This window comes from Apodemus sylvaticus, chromosome X, assembly GCF_947179515.1.
Source record: "Apodemus sylvaticus chromosome X, mApoSyl1.1, whole genome shotgun sequence".
NCBI classification, from domain to species: Eukaryota; Metazoa; Chordata; class Mammalia; order Rodentia; family Muridae; genus Apodemus; species Apodemus sylvaticus.
Window position 1 is genome coordinate 111,504,063 of NC_067495.1, and position 19,653 is coordinate 111,523,715.

General features: G+C 34.5%; 1 protein-coding gene across 2 annotated transcripts in view; it reads right to left on the reverse strand.

The window, feature by feature from the left end:
- The window catches only part of Klhl13 (kelch like family member 13), a 132,455-nt gene that overhangs the window by 57,620 nt on the left and 55,182 nt on the right, over positions 1-19,653 (reverse strand). The window contains exon 4 of one of the 2 annotated variants that reach the window (XM_052171422.1): positions 13,814-13,879. The exons of the other annotated variant lie outside the window; for it this stretch is intronic. Within the exon in view, the coding sequence (XP_052027382.1) occupies positions 13,814-13,879 (66 nt within the window). The remainder of the gene's footprint in view (positions 1-13,813; positions 13,880-19,653) is intronic. 2 annotated transcript variants of the gene reach the window in all.

Genomic DNA, 19,653 nt, shown 5'->3' on the forward strand with positions numbered 1-19,653 from the left:
TATGAAATATTACACTGTTTGCATTAACTCTAAAATATAGTTTACATATACAACAAATTTTAAACAGAAAGCTAACCAATTACAATCATAAGGGCTAAAGGAGGAGGAGACTCATTCTGGTTCAAATTAGTTCACTAATATCAGTCATCTCTTAGCCCATCTTGCTAGAATTAACTGTTATGATGCACCATATAATTCTTAACCTAATTATTTTCCACCTTCTTTCCATCACTGATAAAACTTTCTGTTTGGGAAGAAAAGAAGAAAAGGTTGCTAGTACTAATACTGTTTCCGTGTGCTCTCAGAATCTAACAATGCATTAATCCTATAACATTAGTCTGAACGAGCCATTTGCTGTTTTAAAACAATGAATACCAAAAGACTGGCAAAGTACTTCAATGGAGTTACCCTTTCGGCTATTAATTTAACCCAAATGTCAGGGGAATTTATATGACTTACACCTTTCAAGAGCATAGTCGCTACTAATGCAGTTTTCACTGACCAGGAGAACCTCCCTGAGGCTAAGGCTGAACTTCAGCCTACTGTTGAACAGACAGGTAGCACAAACATGTCGAAAACCAAGGACTCCGTATTTATTAAGAGAATCCCTTCAGAAATCTAGATGGATGGCATACCACTCTGCACATGTTCAAACCTGAAGCTGGAGGCAGACTATGTCAACTCAGTAAACAGGGCCAAAAATTATCTTAAGTCGTTTATCTCTCCTAAGGCATCACAACATAATTGAAATGTATTTTATACTACATAAAACAATTTTCCTTAAAAGTGCCATAGTCACTATTGTCACAACTCTTGAAAATATTGAGGCATTTCAACTATCTCAAAAGAGAAAACAAACTCGAACTATAAATCCCACAGGAACAAACATATTATGTTTTTGTTTGATGGTGAAAATAAATTCAATGTTCTGTACTTTAGCAGATGTTAGCACTGCAGGTGTGACCTGTCTATAGCATCAAAGCAAAGCTCGAGCCAAAGAGCACTGACACTGGGCTTAGAAAGATAATGTAAGACCCTTTATATTTTGTTATACATGCTGAATTCCTACAGTACAGTTGTCCTATAACTATGGAAACCTTGTTTTGGCACTTCAGTCTTTGAGAAAATACTTGCTTCCAATCAAAGTCATGTAATGTGTGTTTGACAAATTGCAGTCCACAATGATAAACATTGTAAAGCATTCTTTGTGTTGCCCAGGCACACATATAAGAAGATTGTAGCCAAATCTTCTGTGAGTGATTCTAGATTATTTAAAATATGGCCTGAAATTCTAAGACGTGATTTTAGAGATCAACGTCCAACAGATTAGAGTGTTAATTATTCCACTGCAATGTAAGGAGCCACAGCAAGAAAGCCCAGGATTTATCTGCCAGTCAAACAACTCCAAGACCAAATATTAATACCTAACCTAGTAATCTAACTTAGCTTTGATCATTTGGGGCTTGAATTTTATGTTAAACTTAAATAGAGTAAGTGCAGTGTAAAGCCCTGATGACAACATGCTTTATTACTGTTGCCCAAATGACTCAATGCACTGTGATCTGAAATGTATAAGGTAATCAATTTACATACTCCCCAAGTGAGCTTTTGTCATAGCAAACTTTTTTTATCTACACGTATAAGCACTTAATGATTGGTAGTAATACATTTATAAAGAAAAACATACTGAGTCCAGTTTAGTAACATTGCCTGGTACCAGTCAAAATAGTCCAGCCTAACCTTTACCTCTTCAAACACCTTTCCATACTACTTATGTATATTACCAGTAAATAGCATTCATCATTGTAAGGGCACAGTATTTTCTAGCTTTCATCTTCTAAACAGATGAATTCTTCAAGGGAAGAAAAGTCATTTATTCAAAATGTTGTATTGCCTTGTATCTGAGCTTATAGCTATTAAGAATTAATAAAATATGGGCATATATTTAAACATCTCTAAAAAGGGCAAAGGAACCTCAAAAGGGAGTATAATTCAGGTCACTTGAACAGTGAATCATAGTAAAAATGCCATAAACATTGATTACTATTATTCATGGTAACTCAGTGATCTTTGCAGGGTTTTGTTTTGTTTATAGTCAAGTTGCGTTTTATATACATTTCACTATTTCTCATTAGCCAAGATTCATAAAGTCGGGAAGCTATCCTCTTATTCTCAAATAATTGGAAGGAGCTGCACTAATTGTCACCTCCCATTAATTTGTGCTTTTCTTAAATACAGCATGTGAAACCCAAACATAGCTGTTGTATTTTCATATACATCACTAAATTATTTTATTTCAGAAGAAAAAAAAAGAGTTCACCATGCATTTAGATAAAATAACCCTGAACAAAAACAAGGAACATCATGAAAAATGATCTCAAAATGACTGAAATATCCTCATTTTTCAGTGCTTTCCAGGGAATCACATCAATTACAGTAAAAACAACTGAGTTTTTTTTAAAAAAAAAAAAAAAAGCAAAAAGACCTGACTATTGTCTATCACTAAGTTTAAAGTGACAGCACAAAATGGACTTCTAAAAATATATATTTCACTTAAAGCAAAAAGAATTTCCACATTATGGCCACCCACTAAAAATAATTTTGAGGGAACATTCAGGGTTCAAGCTCCTTTAATACTCAAAAGATTTCCTTGTTCTGATGTCGTTTTTCTTAAAAGGTCCAGCTTTCCTGTACTCATTCCTCCTCCAGAAGATTCTGAACAATACTTCAAAAGAACATTCTAACATAGCTCCCAGATTTTGTTTTTAGTGCTATATTTCATAGATGTAAAATATTTTTAAAAAATTCTAAACAGATTGCCCAATGTATTTCTATAGCTTTTTTCTTAAATCACATTTCTAAACAGCTGTTTGTAGAATACTCTTTTCAACCTCTGAATTACTGCCCAGAGAAGCAGCATGCCACCCAAATTTGAACTTGTACTTCACAACTTGAATGAATGCCAAGAAAGACATATCATTCATTCATCAACATTTATGCAGAACTAGAGTATAAAAGTCTTGACTCATTTGATGAACTATGAATGTTTCAAATTCATGCAAAATAATACACAAAACATCCCCATACTTAGCGTATCATAAACAGCAAGAATCAGCAGATTTTAAGCTAATACACAAAAGAAATCACCGTTTCAGATATATAAAAATTCCAAGAAGTTCATGCTAAATGTTAAAGTTTCTTTATATAATCCTTTGACTATACCTTCATAGTAATAACTCAATTTGCATTCAACACTTTAAGTGAAAATGAACTCTAGGAAAACAAAACCAATATTAACTTGGGCATGCCAGTATCTCTAAATGTAAGCAAGCTTGAGGGTTTTTGTTTGTTTGGCTGTTTTTTGTTTGCTTCTCAATCTTGTCAGTCAGGGTATGTTGCTATTTGGGATCCCCCTCCCACGGTTTGCCACACACGGCAGATTCATGAATGAAACCCCACTTTAATATCCTATTTTCTCTCACTTACACGTATGCTGGAAAAAGTGGAGTTGACCTGGATGTTTTAAGCACAGGAACTGGGAATTTCCAGATAGCGGGAGAGCTCGTTTTCCATTTCAATGGCATGTTGTCACCACGGTACTACAATAACAGTAAACAGCGTTTCCATAACAGACTACCAACTAACACTTCCATTCCACAGCGTACAGACACAGCAGCCTTGGAGAGCAAGGAAAAGATTCTGCCAGTGCCCTAAAAACCGACGCTTCCAATCTGTACAATAGAAATGCAAGGTACCTTCTTTAAATCGTCCTGTCCCCTAAAGCAATAAGATGATTCTATCCTTCCAACTCAACAATAGTGCCACCTCGTTAGGAAAGTGTTGACTGCAGTGTGTGTGTGTGTGTGTGTGTGTGTGTGTGCGCGCGTGCATGTGTGTTCTGTACTATGCACAGTATACAATTCAGCTTTACTTAATAAAAGCTGCTAGGGTGCCTTTTTAAAAGCTTGCAATACCATTGTTCTACAGGGATACTGCAGCATTGTACTATGTTCTACACCTATTAACCTGATTTCTGACCAATAGTAGCAGAAAAAAATAGATGGGTTTCATATAAAAATGAAACAACATACCTACTCAGAATACATTTGTCATCCTCTGAACATTCTTCTTTTGAGCTGCAACAGTACAAATGGGATATAAACCTCAGCATAGCCTTAGGCCACAGCTGATAGAGATCAGTGACTAAATTCAGCAGCCTGCTTTCCTCCGGTGAAAGCTCTGGCCACACAATACAAGAATGCCATTATGGGAAAAGCCCATTTAAAAAATGCCAGGTCCTCTGTTTTCCAGTTAGAAGAAAGCAAAATGTCAGAGCAAATATAAACTGCTGCAGAACTCTGTGCGCTCCCCTAGTAGCTTCTGATTCAAGTTGCACTCCTTTCCCTATTTTTATTTCCAAGCCGGGATGAGCAAAACCTCGTACATTTACAACACGCTGTGGCAACACGAATCTCTCTCTGTCTTCTGCAGCAGAGAAGTACAGAATACCGTGCTCTTAATAGCAGTCCTCGGAGGGACGCTATCAACAATCTAATTCAATACTGCCCTCCCCTTCTTCCCCTTTTCTCCTCCCGTTCACCCCCTTACTCCTTCCCCGCCCCCCAAACAGCTCACAAATTGTCTAGAGGAAAGACCGACACTGCTAGCCAAGCAGGTGTCCAGCAGGGACCACTCCACAGCTCAGCAGCGGTCCAGTAACCTCTTGGGATTAGCGATTGTCAAAGAGGTTCCAAAAATTGAAGCTGCTGTTAAAGCAGCTTGAGGTATTCCATGAAAGCAATGTCAAATAAAGGGTTCATCTACATTGTTTTAAAATACTGCCTGAAAATAGTGCTGTAAATAATCCCAAAGTGATTGGGTGTTTTACACTTTTGTTTAAAGCAGTAAAACAAATTCACAATTTTTCTATGCAACTTTAAAAGTAAAATTAGGTTAAATTAAATTAATACTCTTCACAACTCTTTCTTTACAAGCTGAAAATTACTGCTTAAATGGGCAAGTTTCTGCTAAAAAAAAAAAAAACTTACCTTCCTAACACCTCTTTATTCTAGTAAAAACAAAATTATCTTGTCTCCATCAACGCCTACTTAATAAAGGCAGACCACCAGTAACAGAGAAGTCACTACCTTTAAAGACGAAAACTGCCACAACAAAGAACTCATACTTATTCTTGTATTCATATCTAGACAATAAACTTATACCTCCAGCTAAACAGTCTTTTCAAATGTCCTGCTTTCTAAAGACTGAGATTCAGTCCCTTAAAAAGATTTTTTGTATAAAAAATATCTTACTGATGAATGTATCTTTAATAAGAAACAACATTCAAAAATCCCCAAACCATAACACTTAATACACCAGAAACACAGCATGAAATCAACTAGGATTACCACAATTCTTTTTCAAATTTAGTTCATTATGCAAGCAAAAAGCCACTTTTTATGAGATATAAATACAGATGTAGGAGTGGAATTTACATGCACATTCATGTCTGTAAAGACAGTGTTTATTTTGAATCACTTATCAGTAATCCATAAACCTTATAAATATTAAACTGACATTAGCCATCATTATCCCCCACATAATTTTTATTCTATCATACATTAACTACTTCTCAAGAAAAAAAAGGCCAAAATTTTTCCAACTCCATTTAGTACCCAACCCAAAATTATCTCAGTGAAATCTTTAAATGAATCCAAGAAAAGAACATTCACCAACATCTTAGAAGTGAAAACATACTTGATTTAAAAAAAAAACACCCACAAATACAAATATACCATAGTCACCATTTCATATTGGGAGATTTTCTATTGTCTAAGAAAGGCCTCAGCAAGGGTAAGTTGCTTGAAACCCAAACGAAAAAATATATGCATAAACATATACACACAAGCATGTGCAGAGACACATGTATGTATAAATCCAGCTTGGAATGCATCATTCCAAAATGAGTTTCCAAAAATATTTAAATGTCTAAAGCACATGCAGACATTTAAAAATACTAAACATAAAATAACAATATATTAGCTGTTTGCAGTAATGAAAGTATATTTTAGAAAAAGAGATCAAGGCTTTTATGCTTATGGCAAACCTACCAAGCAGCAATTGCAAATGTGACTTCACCTTCTGAGAACCTAGACTTGTACCAAACCACAGTAACAAGTGTTTCTAGTAGCTATCTACCTATCTAGAGAGACACCTCAAAATTTCTCTACAGAAAACACGCTGAGAGTTTTACAACTTTCTAAAGTATAGAATTGATGATCATTTTTCTTACAAATATCCTTTAGGTATCATTCTCTTAATGACTGAAGTAAACAACAAACAAACAAAGAAATATTTGTCTACTATCATTAAGAGCCAAAGAAACTAATCAACATCAATTTCATTTGTCAATTTTCAGTCTAGATTTCTGAGAGATTTAGTGTTAAAATGATTTTAATGGTCAAAGTGAGACGAAACAAAAACTGCTTCCTCACATCCCATTTTTAGCATCCTTAAAGACGTAAAATGCAAATGATATAAGACATGATTGTAAGCATTTATTTATATTCATCTAGGTTTTGGGCTTAATAAGTTGCTACAAGCTTTGTAATTATCTCACCTTCAAATAATAATTATGCCAAGGGCAAAAAAAATAATTACATTAAGTAAAAACATGGTCCATAAATTGTCATCAATTTAAATCAACTTAACAATAGCATTCTTCATATATTGTTTAGAAATAACTCTACCCAGGTAAAATTGCCACATTAAAAACTAGCAGTATCAAAATTAACCATGTTCCATTCTCTTAGCAGATAACCTAATAGCAAATACTGAATGTAATCATAATTACCATCATATCCCAGAAACCAAAATATTCGCATCTATATACAATTATTAATTGTACATTTAAAATATAATTTTACTCAGATTCAGTGAAACATTACTTTGATACTGTCCCCTAATCATAGCACAAGATTTCCTTTACAGAACACTTGAAGGCTATCACATAGCACCACCAAAGAGGATATTCCAAGTATTTTATAAATAGCAATGTCTTAAGTACATGTGCAATATACATCTCAGATAAGATAGCTGGAAGACAATGATTGTTCCTGGTCAAGGCCATAGAAAGAAAGATCATTTTGGACAGATCCTATACCACAGAACCCTATGGCTTCCAAAGTAGGAAAAGAAGATTTTAGAACTGATAGATTCCCTACAAAACATCTTTTTACATATTCTCATTTGTAGAGATTAAAATTCTGAACTCAGAGAAGTTAATTTGTCTTCTGTCATAGTGCTGACTAGCTAAAAGATTGTTTTCAATACCCTAGTCCAAAATTACTTCAATAAGATTCCTGAAGTTTTTGCATTCAGACTATTCATTACATGAATGCTTCTATCTGAAGTGAACCACATCCTATTAATTATTTTAAAGAAACAAGGACAACTAAGAGATATTTCATCCTCCTATTGGACATCCACTGAAAGACAGAAATGGGATGGGATCACCCAAATGAAAAGGTATACTAAGAACCACACCTGAAACTTTAATTCTACAATGTGTAGAATGATCAGGTGGGAAATAATCTAAGTATAAATTAAGGCAGTTTTAGTATAGGGAAAATTGAGACAATAAAATTAATTTTCTTGATTCTTTTTCTCAGTAATTTTCAAATAACTTGTAGAAGTGAATTTTCTGACTGGGTGGTACAGCCTGTTGTATTCTGGGAATCTATTTATTTTGTAATTAGCAATCTTGACACTATCTCTTCAGACCAATCTCCAATATCAATGTTACTTATATTGTCCTGACAAGATTGTTAAAGATCATACCAAGCTGTATACTCATTTCTGTTATATTTTACCAATTAATAAAATATGTATATGACAACCAGTGGGACTTGTAATTCTGGCCAAATATGCAACAACAGCAACAACAACAAAAGTGAACAGCAAATCAAAATTCTTTTGGGAAATACTCTTCACATATACATGGATGTGTGCATCTTTCACACACAGTAAGATTATAAGTACTTTTCTGTCTCCTTAATTTGTTTCTGTGAACTTGAATACAAAATACACAATAAATTTCTTCTTCATAGATACTCATATACATAGACATTACAATCAATCTCAAATGTTTCTCACAGAATACTATATTAGAACTACATAGATATATATGGTCCCACCACAGATCTATGGAGACATATGCAATCATAGCTATGACTACTCCTGACAGAATACCACTATCTCATGTTCATATACAAGTGCAGAGATTTAAATCCCTTACTCCATGGTAGCATAAGTTATATGAAGGGCAAAACTCTTGAATAGCTCCATTAGCTAAGAATAATTAGTTATGCAGTAGGAGAACAGCAATGTAAAGTGCTGGTGTACTGAAAAAGCAGATCGGGTGATATGAGGAATCAAAGAACAAGATTGTTTAAGGAATAGCAAAGGAGGTAATGACTGGAATGTGGACAGAAAGAACTTCCTGATTTTCTTATGTCAAACATTTATATTTGTTTAAATATTTATAGTTAGAAGTTTTACTTGATTGCCACCTACGTTGTTTTACTAATTGACTGGTAGAACCTATCAAAACTATGGGACTAAATCAGAAGTAGGAATGGGTGAATGGAGATACCCAGGGACTATATTAAGCTATGAACAACAGTTCAGTTGTTCAGGAAACAAAGGATCTGCAGATTCTGATTCATTGTCCAATTTAAGCTAAAAAAAGATAAATGTTGAATGGTAAGTTCAAAAGTTCTTGCCATTCCTGCTGTCTATCTTCTGGTAATATCTATATTATTTATATCTTTTCTTGTTTTCTACCCTTCAGTATCTTGAATAATTCCTTCTGTTTAGAAGTGTGTTATATCCCGACTAGAGTACCTGTATTCACTAGGGATGTAGAAGCAGAAATTAATGATTTTATCATAAAGAGATGGTTTGTCATCATCTTAGAGGGATAATTTACTTGGTGCCCAAGAAAGATGTCATGATGTACCACAAACCTGTTATATCAGATACCCACCCCAAATTACTGTCCATCCTTCAAGAATAATCAAGAATCATTTCATTGTATAATTTCCTTCCTCAACATCATTTCTGTCATATCAGTAGGTACTCAGTGCATATTGTGTTAATTGAATGAAAAATATGTAAGCTCATGATTGACTCAATCAGAATATCCTACTGAAGAAAGGTATTAGAAATAGTATTTCTAAATTCACTAGGACCACAAGTAGAGTTTAGGTAAAAGGAATATTAGTTTGATAATTTTAGGCTATAAAATCCCTAATATATATATATATATATATATATATATATATATCATCTATGTATCTATGTATCTATGTATCTATGTATCTATCTATCTATCTATCTATCTATCTATCTATCTATCTATTTGTCCATCCACCCATCCATCTCTATTGATCTACTTAAAATACAAGTATAAATGTATAAAATATACAGCAGATATATAGAAATGTGGAAATGTTGCCACAGGCTCAAGTACTGAACGCCTGAGTCACAGATGATGACATTATTTTGAGAGGAGATGAAAGGTAAGAGGTGAGGAAGGAGGTCACTGAGGTGTGCTCTGGAAGATATGCCCTGGTCCTCAGCCTCCCTACCCCCTGTTAGACACTATAACTTAAGCAACCTCTAGAACATGCTCATGACACCTTGCCTTAGATGTAAAGGATTTAGCTGACCTTGAGCTGAAACCTCTGAAACTAAATTATTTCACTGAGGTATTTACCACATTGATGCAAAACTGAGCAGTCCAGATACCATCTGGATAAAAGAAGTACATGTTAAATAAAATATATACTTACATAAGTAAAGTAAACTGGGCTACTGAAGAAGACTGTGTGTGATACAGATCATTTACCTTGCTAAATACCTCTCAGCAACTTCCTAGGGATATTCATACATTACTTTGAGGGAAATACGACATTAAGCTTCCAAACCTAACCAAATAAAAAACCATTTAAAAATGTGCAGGACAGGATAGGGTGTGGCTCATTAAAAGAACATTGGCATGCTTGAAATTATGGGTTTGCTACCCATCAGAGCCAAACATAATAAAATAAATATGTATAGCAAATTTGAATGACCAACTAAAGATATGGCTATTTTGAATAAAAATACATTTTCAATATTTCAGGACTTTGTTCTCATTTTGGTAACTTTATATAAAAGCAAAACAAAGGTGGATGAAAATATGGCAATATTTATGTTTGTAAATCTTTACATTGTTTTGATAAAAGTAATTTCTAATGGTGTTTATTTATGATTGTTGAAATTTTTCAATAATAAGCACAGTGCATACCACACAAAAAATGTACCAATTAAAAAAAAACAACACTTTCTATACTATTAGAAATACCTCACCATTAATAAAATCTGAGGCTATAAAAGGCCTTTCAAATAGTAGATTTACTTCAACAGTCTAATTGATAAAATTATAATATTTTGAAATATAAATACTTAAATGCAAAGATCTAGTATATTCCCATGAGAATATTATTGTTTTGTTTAAAGCTGAGATTGGAATATCCCCGAATACTTCATTTATTCCTCAACCTGTTTAGGAATCTATAATATTTTGGGAGCGGGTGGTTTCTTAGAAGCAGTTTTCATGGAAAATTAATCTTAACGATTTATTAAAATTATACAATACTTAACGAATTGCTATATGAAATGTAATTTTCTTTTATTATTTTCTAGACTTGTTCATTGAAACTTTCAATTTCCTACACATATATTCAATAAAACCACTACTATCAGCTGGGTGGTGGTAGCAAATGCCTTTAGTCCTAGCACTTGGGAGGCAGAGGCAGGTGGATCTCTAATGTTGAGGCCAGCCTGATCTACAGAGGCCAGCCTCTCTCTTCCATGGGAGCTAGTACCACACAAAGAAACCCTGTCTTGAAAAAAGAACAAAGCAAAACAAGTAAACAAAAAAACCAAATAAAGAGACACATCCCAAATCAAATGAAAACCCTACTAATAACAAAAAATTAAAAATTGATTTGGTATCAATTGAAATAAAAAAAAAAAAGAAAAAAAAGTTGATTTGGATGTGAGTGGCATATACCTCTAGTCCTACACTGTGAATCAGGAGGATTGAGGTTAGCTGGGATACAGAGTAACAAGACCAGGTATCTGATAAAAATTAAAAGATTCAATCATATAAAGAACAAATCTTTAATAACTCTATCTCAAACTTGAACCTATTGACGAACTGCTACAACATGTAATCCAACAGTTATGTTAAAGGGTTGCTTCCCATGATTTGCCTTGTATGGAAACACCCTAAAGACTTAGTAACTTAGTCAACACCTGCATTTTTCATGACTATTTCTAGAGACTCCTCATTTTTAAATTTAGTGATCTTCTCTTTGGTGATTTTAAGAGCTCCAAAATAAGTAAAGATACCAAAAATGTACTGAAATATGACACATATATGGTGTTTTGTCTGAACTATAGAAGCAGTTTTAAATATTGCATAAGTCATTTCTTGTCCTTTATCTCAAGTTCTATTATTCATTAAATGCAACTTTGAATAAAAATAGAATGCACTCTCTAGGTTGACTATACATTTAAGCTAAAAGAATCTAAATTTGAGTTTTCTACTTGCATTTCTAAGTCTATCTACAGCTGTTAATACATTCAGAACTACTACTCCATGTCTTCAAAATCAAATATGTGATTTAATCAGTTATTTCTTACAGCATTCAGAAGCTTTGTAAAACTTCAATGGAGTACATTTCTCTGTTGGTACACACACACACATATACACACACACACTCACACACACACATTTACATATATATAAATAAAATTATAATAAAATAAATTTATATATATATATATATATATATAAATGTGTGTGTGAGTGTGTGTGTGTGAAATGTGTGTGTGTGATATGTGTGTGTGTGTGTGTGTGTGAAGAATAACATCATTCCTTCTTGAGCTTGAGCTAAGTCTAAGTCAGAACTATATATTTTTATCAGTCTTCTATTAAAGGGTCTGAACAATTTGTTCTTATAAAATTGCAAAATATTAAAGCAAAAATATGCTTGGAGATTTTCAGAAATAAAAATGTTCTTGATTCAGATTTGTAAAGTATCACAAAACTTATAAACAATACCACCTGAGGAAGTAGCCAGACTGAGCTTATACTGCTCCTGTAGATGATCAGCAAAAAACATTAGCAAATTTATTATTAAATAAAGATCATGCATTCCTGTCAAATAAATACATCTTTTTGCCAAGGCCTCTGTAACATATTAGTCACTGTCGATAGTGCCATGTAAACTTCTTATATATTACAAATATCAAAACCAACAAATTTACTCTATCTGGTCAAAACTCTCTTGAGAGAATCTGCATAATAAATGAGTTGGCTAAGTAAGCACGGACAAAGTTGCTAGGTGTTACAAATATACAGAAAAGCACATGTGACCTGGCCACATGTCGAATCAGACACATCCAAATGGAAAGAAATATAGTGATGTTGCAAACCTTTCACTTTTGACAGCCTAATGATTTAGACATTCGTTAAAAATATTTTCAACTAAAAGAAATCTGGCAGAATTTAGCTACTGAAATACCAAAACACATTTTTCATCTTTTAGTGACATCTTTTTTCTTTGCCTTTTACTTTCTTCAAGTTTAATACAGACACAAGCCTTTCTAAAATACCTCACGGTCTTCAAAATTCATAAAAAGCCATTGTAATATGCTTCAAATCCAGACACAGAAATGTGCACAAACGGTGGCTTTCATGCCTCACCCCTTTCATGCCCCTTGTCTCGACTGTCTTAGTTGATACGCTTTGACATAAAGCATAGATTCTGCTGAGTGAAAGATGTTCTTTCCTTGGCTCTTCGAGAGTCAATAGTGAGGCACAGAGAACTCTTAAACCTTTAAGGCAAAATGCTCTCAAACATTAGCGCGTGAAGAATCACCTGGGGTGAATAAAATGTCAAAGTCTGGGGGTGGGGATGCATACTCTGCATTTTAAACAATTACTCAGACTCATTATCACAGCAGGTCTACCAGGCTTGGGGAAAGACTGCCTTAAAATTGGGTAATGAACCCCTGCCCAAGATACCCAAGCTATGGTAATAGACAGTTGTCTCTCTCAGTCACTGGCCTTCCTTAGCACATCAGCACTGGCCACTCACCACCTGAACTGTCAAACCAGTATCCACAGCTCTTATCTTGCCCTCCCAAACTCAAGAAGATCCTTTCCAGTCAGGGAGAGTATGAAAGCAAGGTGTCCATCTGACAGAAGCAGACAGACAGATGCACAGTAGGAAAAAAGTGAGATGCGCAGGAATAAGGAAAGAAATATAGTACAAATTAGACTGATTATGCAATACAGGTTTAAAAGTTAAAAACATGTTTTCAACTTCATTCATTAGCAAAAGAGCACAGAATAAGAGACCTGCGGTCTGACTGCAACTCTGACACTCATTAGCTGAATGACCCCAAGTGCTTTTTTTCTCTTCTGTAAATTAGAGAAAAATGCTACTGTCCTTGTTTATCTCACAGCAATGATATGAAAGCCAAATGAACTTAAGTTTGCGAATATACAATGAGAAGTACAAAGCCAAAACAACGATGTAAATATTATTAGCACATTTCTCAATCAATACAGACCCTAGGCATTAATGGAAGTTTATTTGACAACTGAATGTCTTCAAACACCTCAGGGTCTTTTATGAAAATAAATTCTCATCAGAAAAAACAGATACAGGAAAATGTAGACCCTTGGACATACCCTGCAGCTGCTTTTTTGAATATATCCTTGAAATCGGCTTGTTTTAAAGACAATTGCCTCCGTCTCCTGAAAGTGTAGTGCAAAAAAAAAAAAAAAATCTGGTTAATTGTGGCTTTATTGTATTTGGTTTAAATTTTTCAATACATACCCTGAATGTATTTAATGTAATTTAATGTCATATTTTTAAAATTCTGAACATTTAAGGCCACACAGAACAGTATAATGCTATATAAAATCAGTTTTTACAAAATGTAACATAGAAAATCATAAGAATGCATTTGTTTTTTAGAAGCTTTCTTAATGTTTCAGAATCCATAAAGTGCAGATTGGCATTAAGTAAAACATTGATTTGCAGCTGATTTACAAGATCAAGCTAATCAAATTATCATAGAAAGAAACAATTTTTTCAGTAAATACCCCCTTAGTCTTTGGGATGCTTTGTCATTTTTTAAAGCTTTTCAAGCCTTAAGTCTTTCTTTTCTGATATATTGCTTTGCCATGAAGACCAGAAAGCAAATGACAGACATTCTAAGGTTTCAGAGAACATATGGTTAATGTCCTTCTAGCTTCATTTACTACCATTTCTTTATTTATTGTTATTTTTATACTGCTTGTAATTAATTTTAGAAAGGAAAATAGATGTAGTCTCCTGTACAGAAAATTTGTGAGATTATTTTTGTGAAGTTTTCTCACATAACTAGCACCCTTTGGAGATAAATATATAAAATCTCCCAACACTGGACAGACATGTGCCTCGGGAATGCAGTTTTAAAAATAAAGACTACTACAGAAACCCTGCAGTATATGCTACTGATAGTCAACTCTACTAAAAAAATACAATTTGCTGGCAGATGTTTGAGGTGTTCCAACACAATGCATAATTTATTTGCATTTATTGCATTGATGTTGCTATCACCTTATGCAAAACAAACATTAGCCTCACCTAATATCTTTTCTCAAAATAAACCAGCTCAGATCTTTTTATGGGTCATTTCACAAGCACTAGTGCATTATTAAAGTCAGAACTACATCAAAGTCTAAGAGAATCTTTAGAAAGACCTTGACAAAGACATTATCCAAGTGCCTTTTAAGTCCAAAGGCACCCTACAAACTATGACAGTTATAGAGAATTTGATTTCTGTGTGAAAATTATATATTCAAGACAGCATCTCTTTAATAGTAATATTATTTCAAAGCTTACTTTTAAAATTCTATACACATAAATATTATGGTTGAATAATAAATAGTTACAATATGTTAAATTCACATTTGTCATCATTTTCTTATTAAGCCATGCCAAGCAAATGGCAATTGTATTACTCGTGTGATTACAATATAGTAAAATATCTTTAAATACAGGTTATTTTATATTCTTATTAATATTATTCCTTTTCTTTGTGTATATAAGAACAATCTGGTGTGCCACCTTCTGGTAACTAAGTGAAATTATTTATTTCTACACAAGTCACTATTTTTTATTTTAACTTTTATAAAATACATATTTCTAAACATGCATTACATTTATGCTACATAAATAAATCCATTCCACAGCCTGAACTAGAATAAAAATTCCTTAGAGGTTTTGTAAGAAGAAACCAAGCTTTATACACGTTCCCTATGATTTTTACATGGTTACCAATATGTCTCCTGAATTCTACAATACATATAAAATTGATTTTTATATACCGCTTCACAGCCACATCTCAAAACAACAGGCTTGCTATTTTAATGAATAAGTAACAGTAGTAAATAAAGGAAAAGAAAGGTCTCTTACCAATAAGCCCATTTTTCTCTTAAGGTTTGAACTCTCATCATTTGTCATGTTCTTGTGGATCCCTCTCTCATCAAATTCTCTGGAGTTTTAAAGTTAAGAGCTGTGATGCACAGCTAGGCTCTGCTACTACACAGTAGCGCACCCTAGTGCTTCTGCCTGGTATAACATTTCAGCTGGAGCTCCCAGAAACGGAAACAAGCCTTTTATATTCAAAAGCCTATGTCCTGCATACCTTGCCTTGATTAAAAAAAAAAAAAATTAGTCAGTGTGGTTGAGCTATTTATATTTCATATCTAAATTCCTGATCAGATATGAAAATGAGAACAAAATGAATCCTCAGCTTAGTTCCAGCAAACTGAACAGCAGCTCCATGCCCCTCCTACAGCAGAGGCAGTGTGAGACAAAGGCTAGCACCAGGAGCTCTGACTCAGGCAAAACATGTTTACTGAAAAGTAACCCTATTTTTGCAAGCATCAGTGTCTTACTGTTTGCAGTATGGTCTTAAATCTTTATTAGCATTCACACTTCCCGCTCTCTTTGTCAGACAGTAATAAATCGCAGTCAGTCATTTAAATCCTGCTTTTTTCCCTTACACCAATTTTCCAGAAATCTACCTCCTAATGGTTCAGCTAAACAAATATGCTTCTTCAAAAGAGAGACCTGTAACTGTTCTCCCTCCATCTTCCATTTCTATTCTCCAATCATTTTATTTCTAGATCCCCTTTAAATAAAGCTACATGCGATAAAAGTTTAGCATTCAAGGAATACTCAAAATTCATTTATTTTTGGAATTAGCTGTGTTAAGTACGTGCTACAGTTACTACTGATAACTGATATAAAAGTGAATGAGACACAATTCTTTGGATGTCAAGAAGCTCCTGAGTGAGGGAATCAGCCACAAAGACATGTTGCAGAAGCTTCAATAGCATAGAACCAGGATTTCAGAGCAGAAGAAAAATGAAAATCATATTGTAACTGAGGCATGCAAAAGAGCACGTAGTAGACGACAATGCACGACAGCAAAAATATCTGCATTTTACCCTTTGTATTATGAAAAAAAAAACATTTGTTAAGTGAGTGGCTGGATCAACAGCAGAATTAATCAGGCAAGAAAGCACAGCGTCAAGGATCCACTACACCGTGGCTGACAGGGCTTTTCAGCTTTCTGCTATAGCAGCTCAGAAATCCCAGCCTAGCCTGCTCCATCATACCAGTTTCCTTTGTTCTTTCTTGCTTTTGCTCCACAGGTCCTCCTGGCATGCATTTTTTTCTCTCAGCCCCCCCCCCTTTCTGAGTGAAATCTATACTTATAGATTTACCTCAAATTATACTCTTTTCTATGGTATCATTCCATTTTTCTTAAGAGGAACTGTGCAACACTCCTAATGTTTGGAATAGAATGTATAAGAAATCACTTTGATCCTATGTTCATTATATGAAACGGAATGATTAAAAAGGTGACAGACAATTAAGGCTCAAGAGACCCACTTTCCCAGATATCAAAGAGTATGATACATTTAATAACTTCCGAAAACATATTTAAAGCTCCAAAGGAGAGCATGTGAATTGTGGGGGAGATGGACCCTTGTCAGTCACGAGCTCTGCATCATCACTAGTTGCATTGTCTATCTAGTTCAAAAATTACGGGAGGGCAGATGAGATAAAGATGCCAAAAGAATAGCTAGCTAAAAGCTGTACAAGTGGCCGTTAAACACAGCTGTTAAGTTGGGGGAAACTGTGACTGTGTTTTATCACTTGCAGTAAAGCAAAAGAATTCACCTTGAAGGCAGACAATAAACTAGAGGAATTCACAAGGACCTCAGAAAGAGAAGGGGAAACAGGGTGAATCATTTTTATCTAGGTTCAAAATCTTCAAGGGTGAGCCATTAAAGAAGAAATCCAAGAGTAAGAAGAAAGTGGTATTTTTAAAGGGTTAACTGTTTTGCTAAGAGGTTAACCTAGGGCAAGAAAGTGTCCTTAGGTGTGTGAATATCAGTATTCTCTCCCAGGGAATCACATCCCTTACACTAAGTGTCAAATACTCAGTAAGTCTTTAAGCTATTGCTGGTATTCTGCTTTGTTCCATCCTGTTTATGGATGCAAAATATCTTAAGATTTATTCAAAAATGCAGAAAACATGATGCTTTCATTTAAGTTAACAATAGAAAAACCTTTTTTATTATACTATTTTTTCAAGTGAATTAAAAGGAGGCAGCTAACAATTTCAAAAGTAGATAATACTTGCAAGTGTATGCTCTCCGAATTAAGATTTCCAAGATAAAAGCTGTCTACATACCCTTCATTTTATTGAGAGCAAAACCCCACCAGTTACCTTTCTACTAATTTGTATGAAAAAAAAAACTAATACAGAGGAAGAAAGGATTATGAACATTGGAAATGTGCCACATCTTATCAAGTAATCTTCAGGAAGGCTAGTAGGAGGGTGGGTGGGGCATAAAAACCATTTCATTTGTCTTCAGAAGAACTTTTAAAACTGTATCTTAATGACATCATGAATTGAAAAGACAAAATAATCCAGACCATTCACATTTAGTTTTATAGAAAACAAAATAACTACTACAGTATTTTCTTTAGGCTTGAAAAGAAAGCAATCAATTTACATTATGCTTTCATTGGAATGGGCATTTATTTTACTCAAATTCAGGTACCTAGATTATTTCAAGGTTATAGAGGGAATGGCAGAGAGGGGTGAGTACAAGAACAACCAGTACAAGTCTCTTTGTTAATCAATATAATATATTTGTGATTGTCACAAGCAAGTATTCATCTAATATAATTAACTTATACTCCATTTAAAATACCATAATCTTATTACATTCATGACAACATTCTATCTGCTGATAATATTTAAGATAGCTCAGAACATAGTTGAGTTGGGTCATTTATAGTTTTCAGTCCTTCGTAAATCTATGGATGACATTTAGAAAACCACTGGTATATAAAAAGACTTAGCCAGGATATTTATATTAAAAGTAATCATTCATGTTTCTACGGATCCAAAGTTCATATTCTAGGTATATTACAAGAATTTCATACTATTCCTATTCAATACAATTGAAGAGATGAAGAGAGTGGCTAAGAATGCTTTTTGCTGATACTAATAATGGCTGCCCGTGCACTCAAAGGATTAGGACAAAATGGGAAAGGAGGCAGTGTCCAGGGTTTCATAATGTGGTAGTTTGAATAGGTATGGCCCAAATAGGCTCATGTGTTTGAATGCTTGGCTCAAAGGGAGTGAAACTGTTGTAAGGTGTGGCCTTGGTGGAAGTGCAGTACTGTGGGAGCAGCCTTTGAAGTCTCTTTTGCTTGGGCTCTGCCCAGTGGCAGTCTCCTGCTGCCTACAGATCCAGATGTAGAACTCATCTCCTACTGCAGCATGTCTTCCTGCACTGGCTTCCATGCTTTATACCATGATGATGGTGGACTAAACCTCTCAAAGGGGAAACTAGAGCCAAATTAAATGTTTTCCTTCATAATTGCTACCATGGTCATGTTGTCTCCTTATAGTAAATAAAAACCAAACTAAGACACCTAACATCCTAATACTAATGAAACAAATCAGAAATTTCTCAGATATACTTAGGTCAAAATTCAGGGCAGTAGAAATGGCTCAGTGGTAAAGTGTACTTGCTGCTCTTGCAGAGGACCAGATTCAGTTCCCAGAACCCAAATGATGACTCACAACTATCAGTAACTTCAATCCCAGGGGGGCCAGGGTAACGCTTTCTTCTGCCCTCTGCTGGTAAACTATACACACACACTGTGTTAGCATTTTATCTAAGCTCCACCCCCCGCTGTTATCTGGCAACAACCAGGTATGCCTGACTCACTATAAGTTTCTTACCTCCTCAGCTCTCTCTTGCTCTTGCCTTCCTGCTCCCACTTTGACCTCTCATCTCTTCCCCCCTCTCTCCCCATTCCCTTGCTGGTCTCTACTTCCTCTTCTCTGTTCTGTTCTGTTCTCTCTCTCCTTTTCTGTTTCTACTATCCTCTCCCCTCCCCTCGCCATGCCCTAAATAAACTCTGTTCTATACTATGGAAGGGA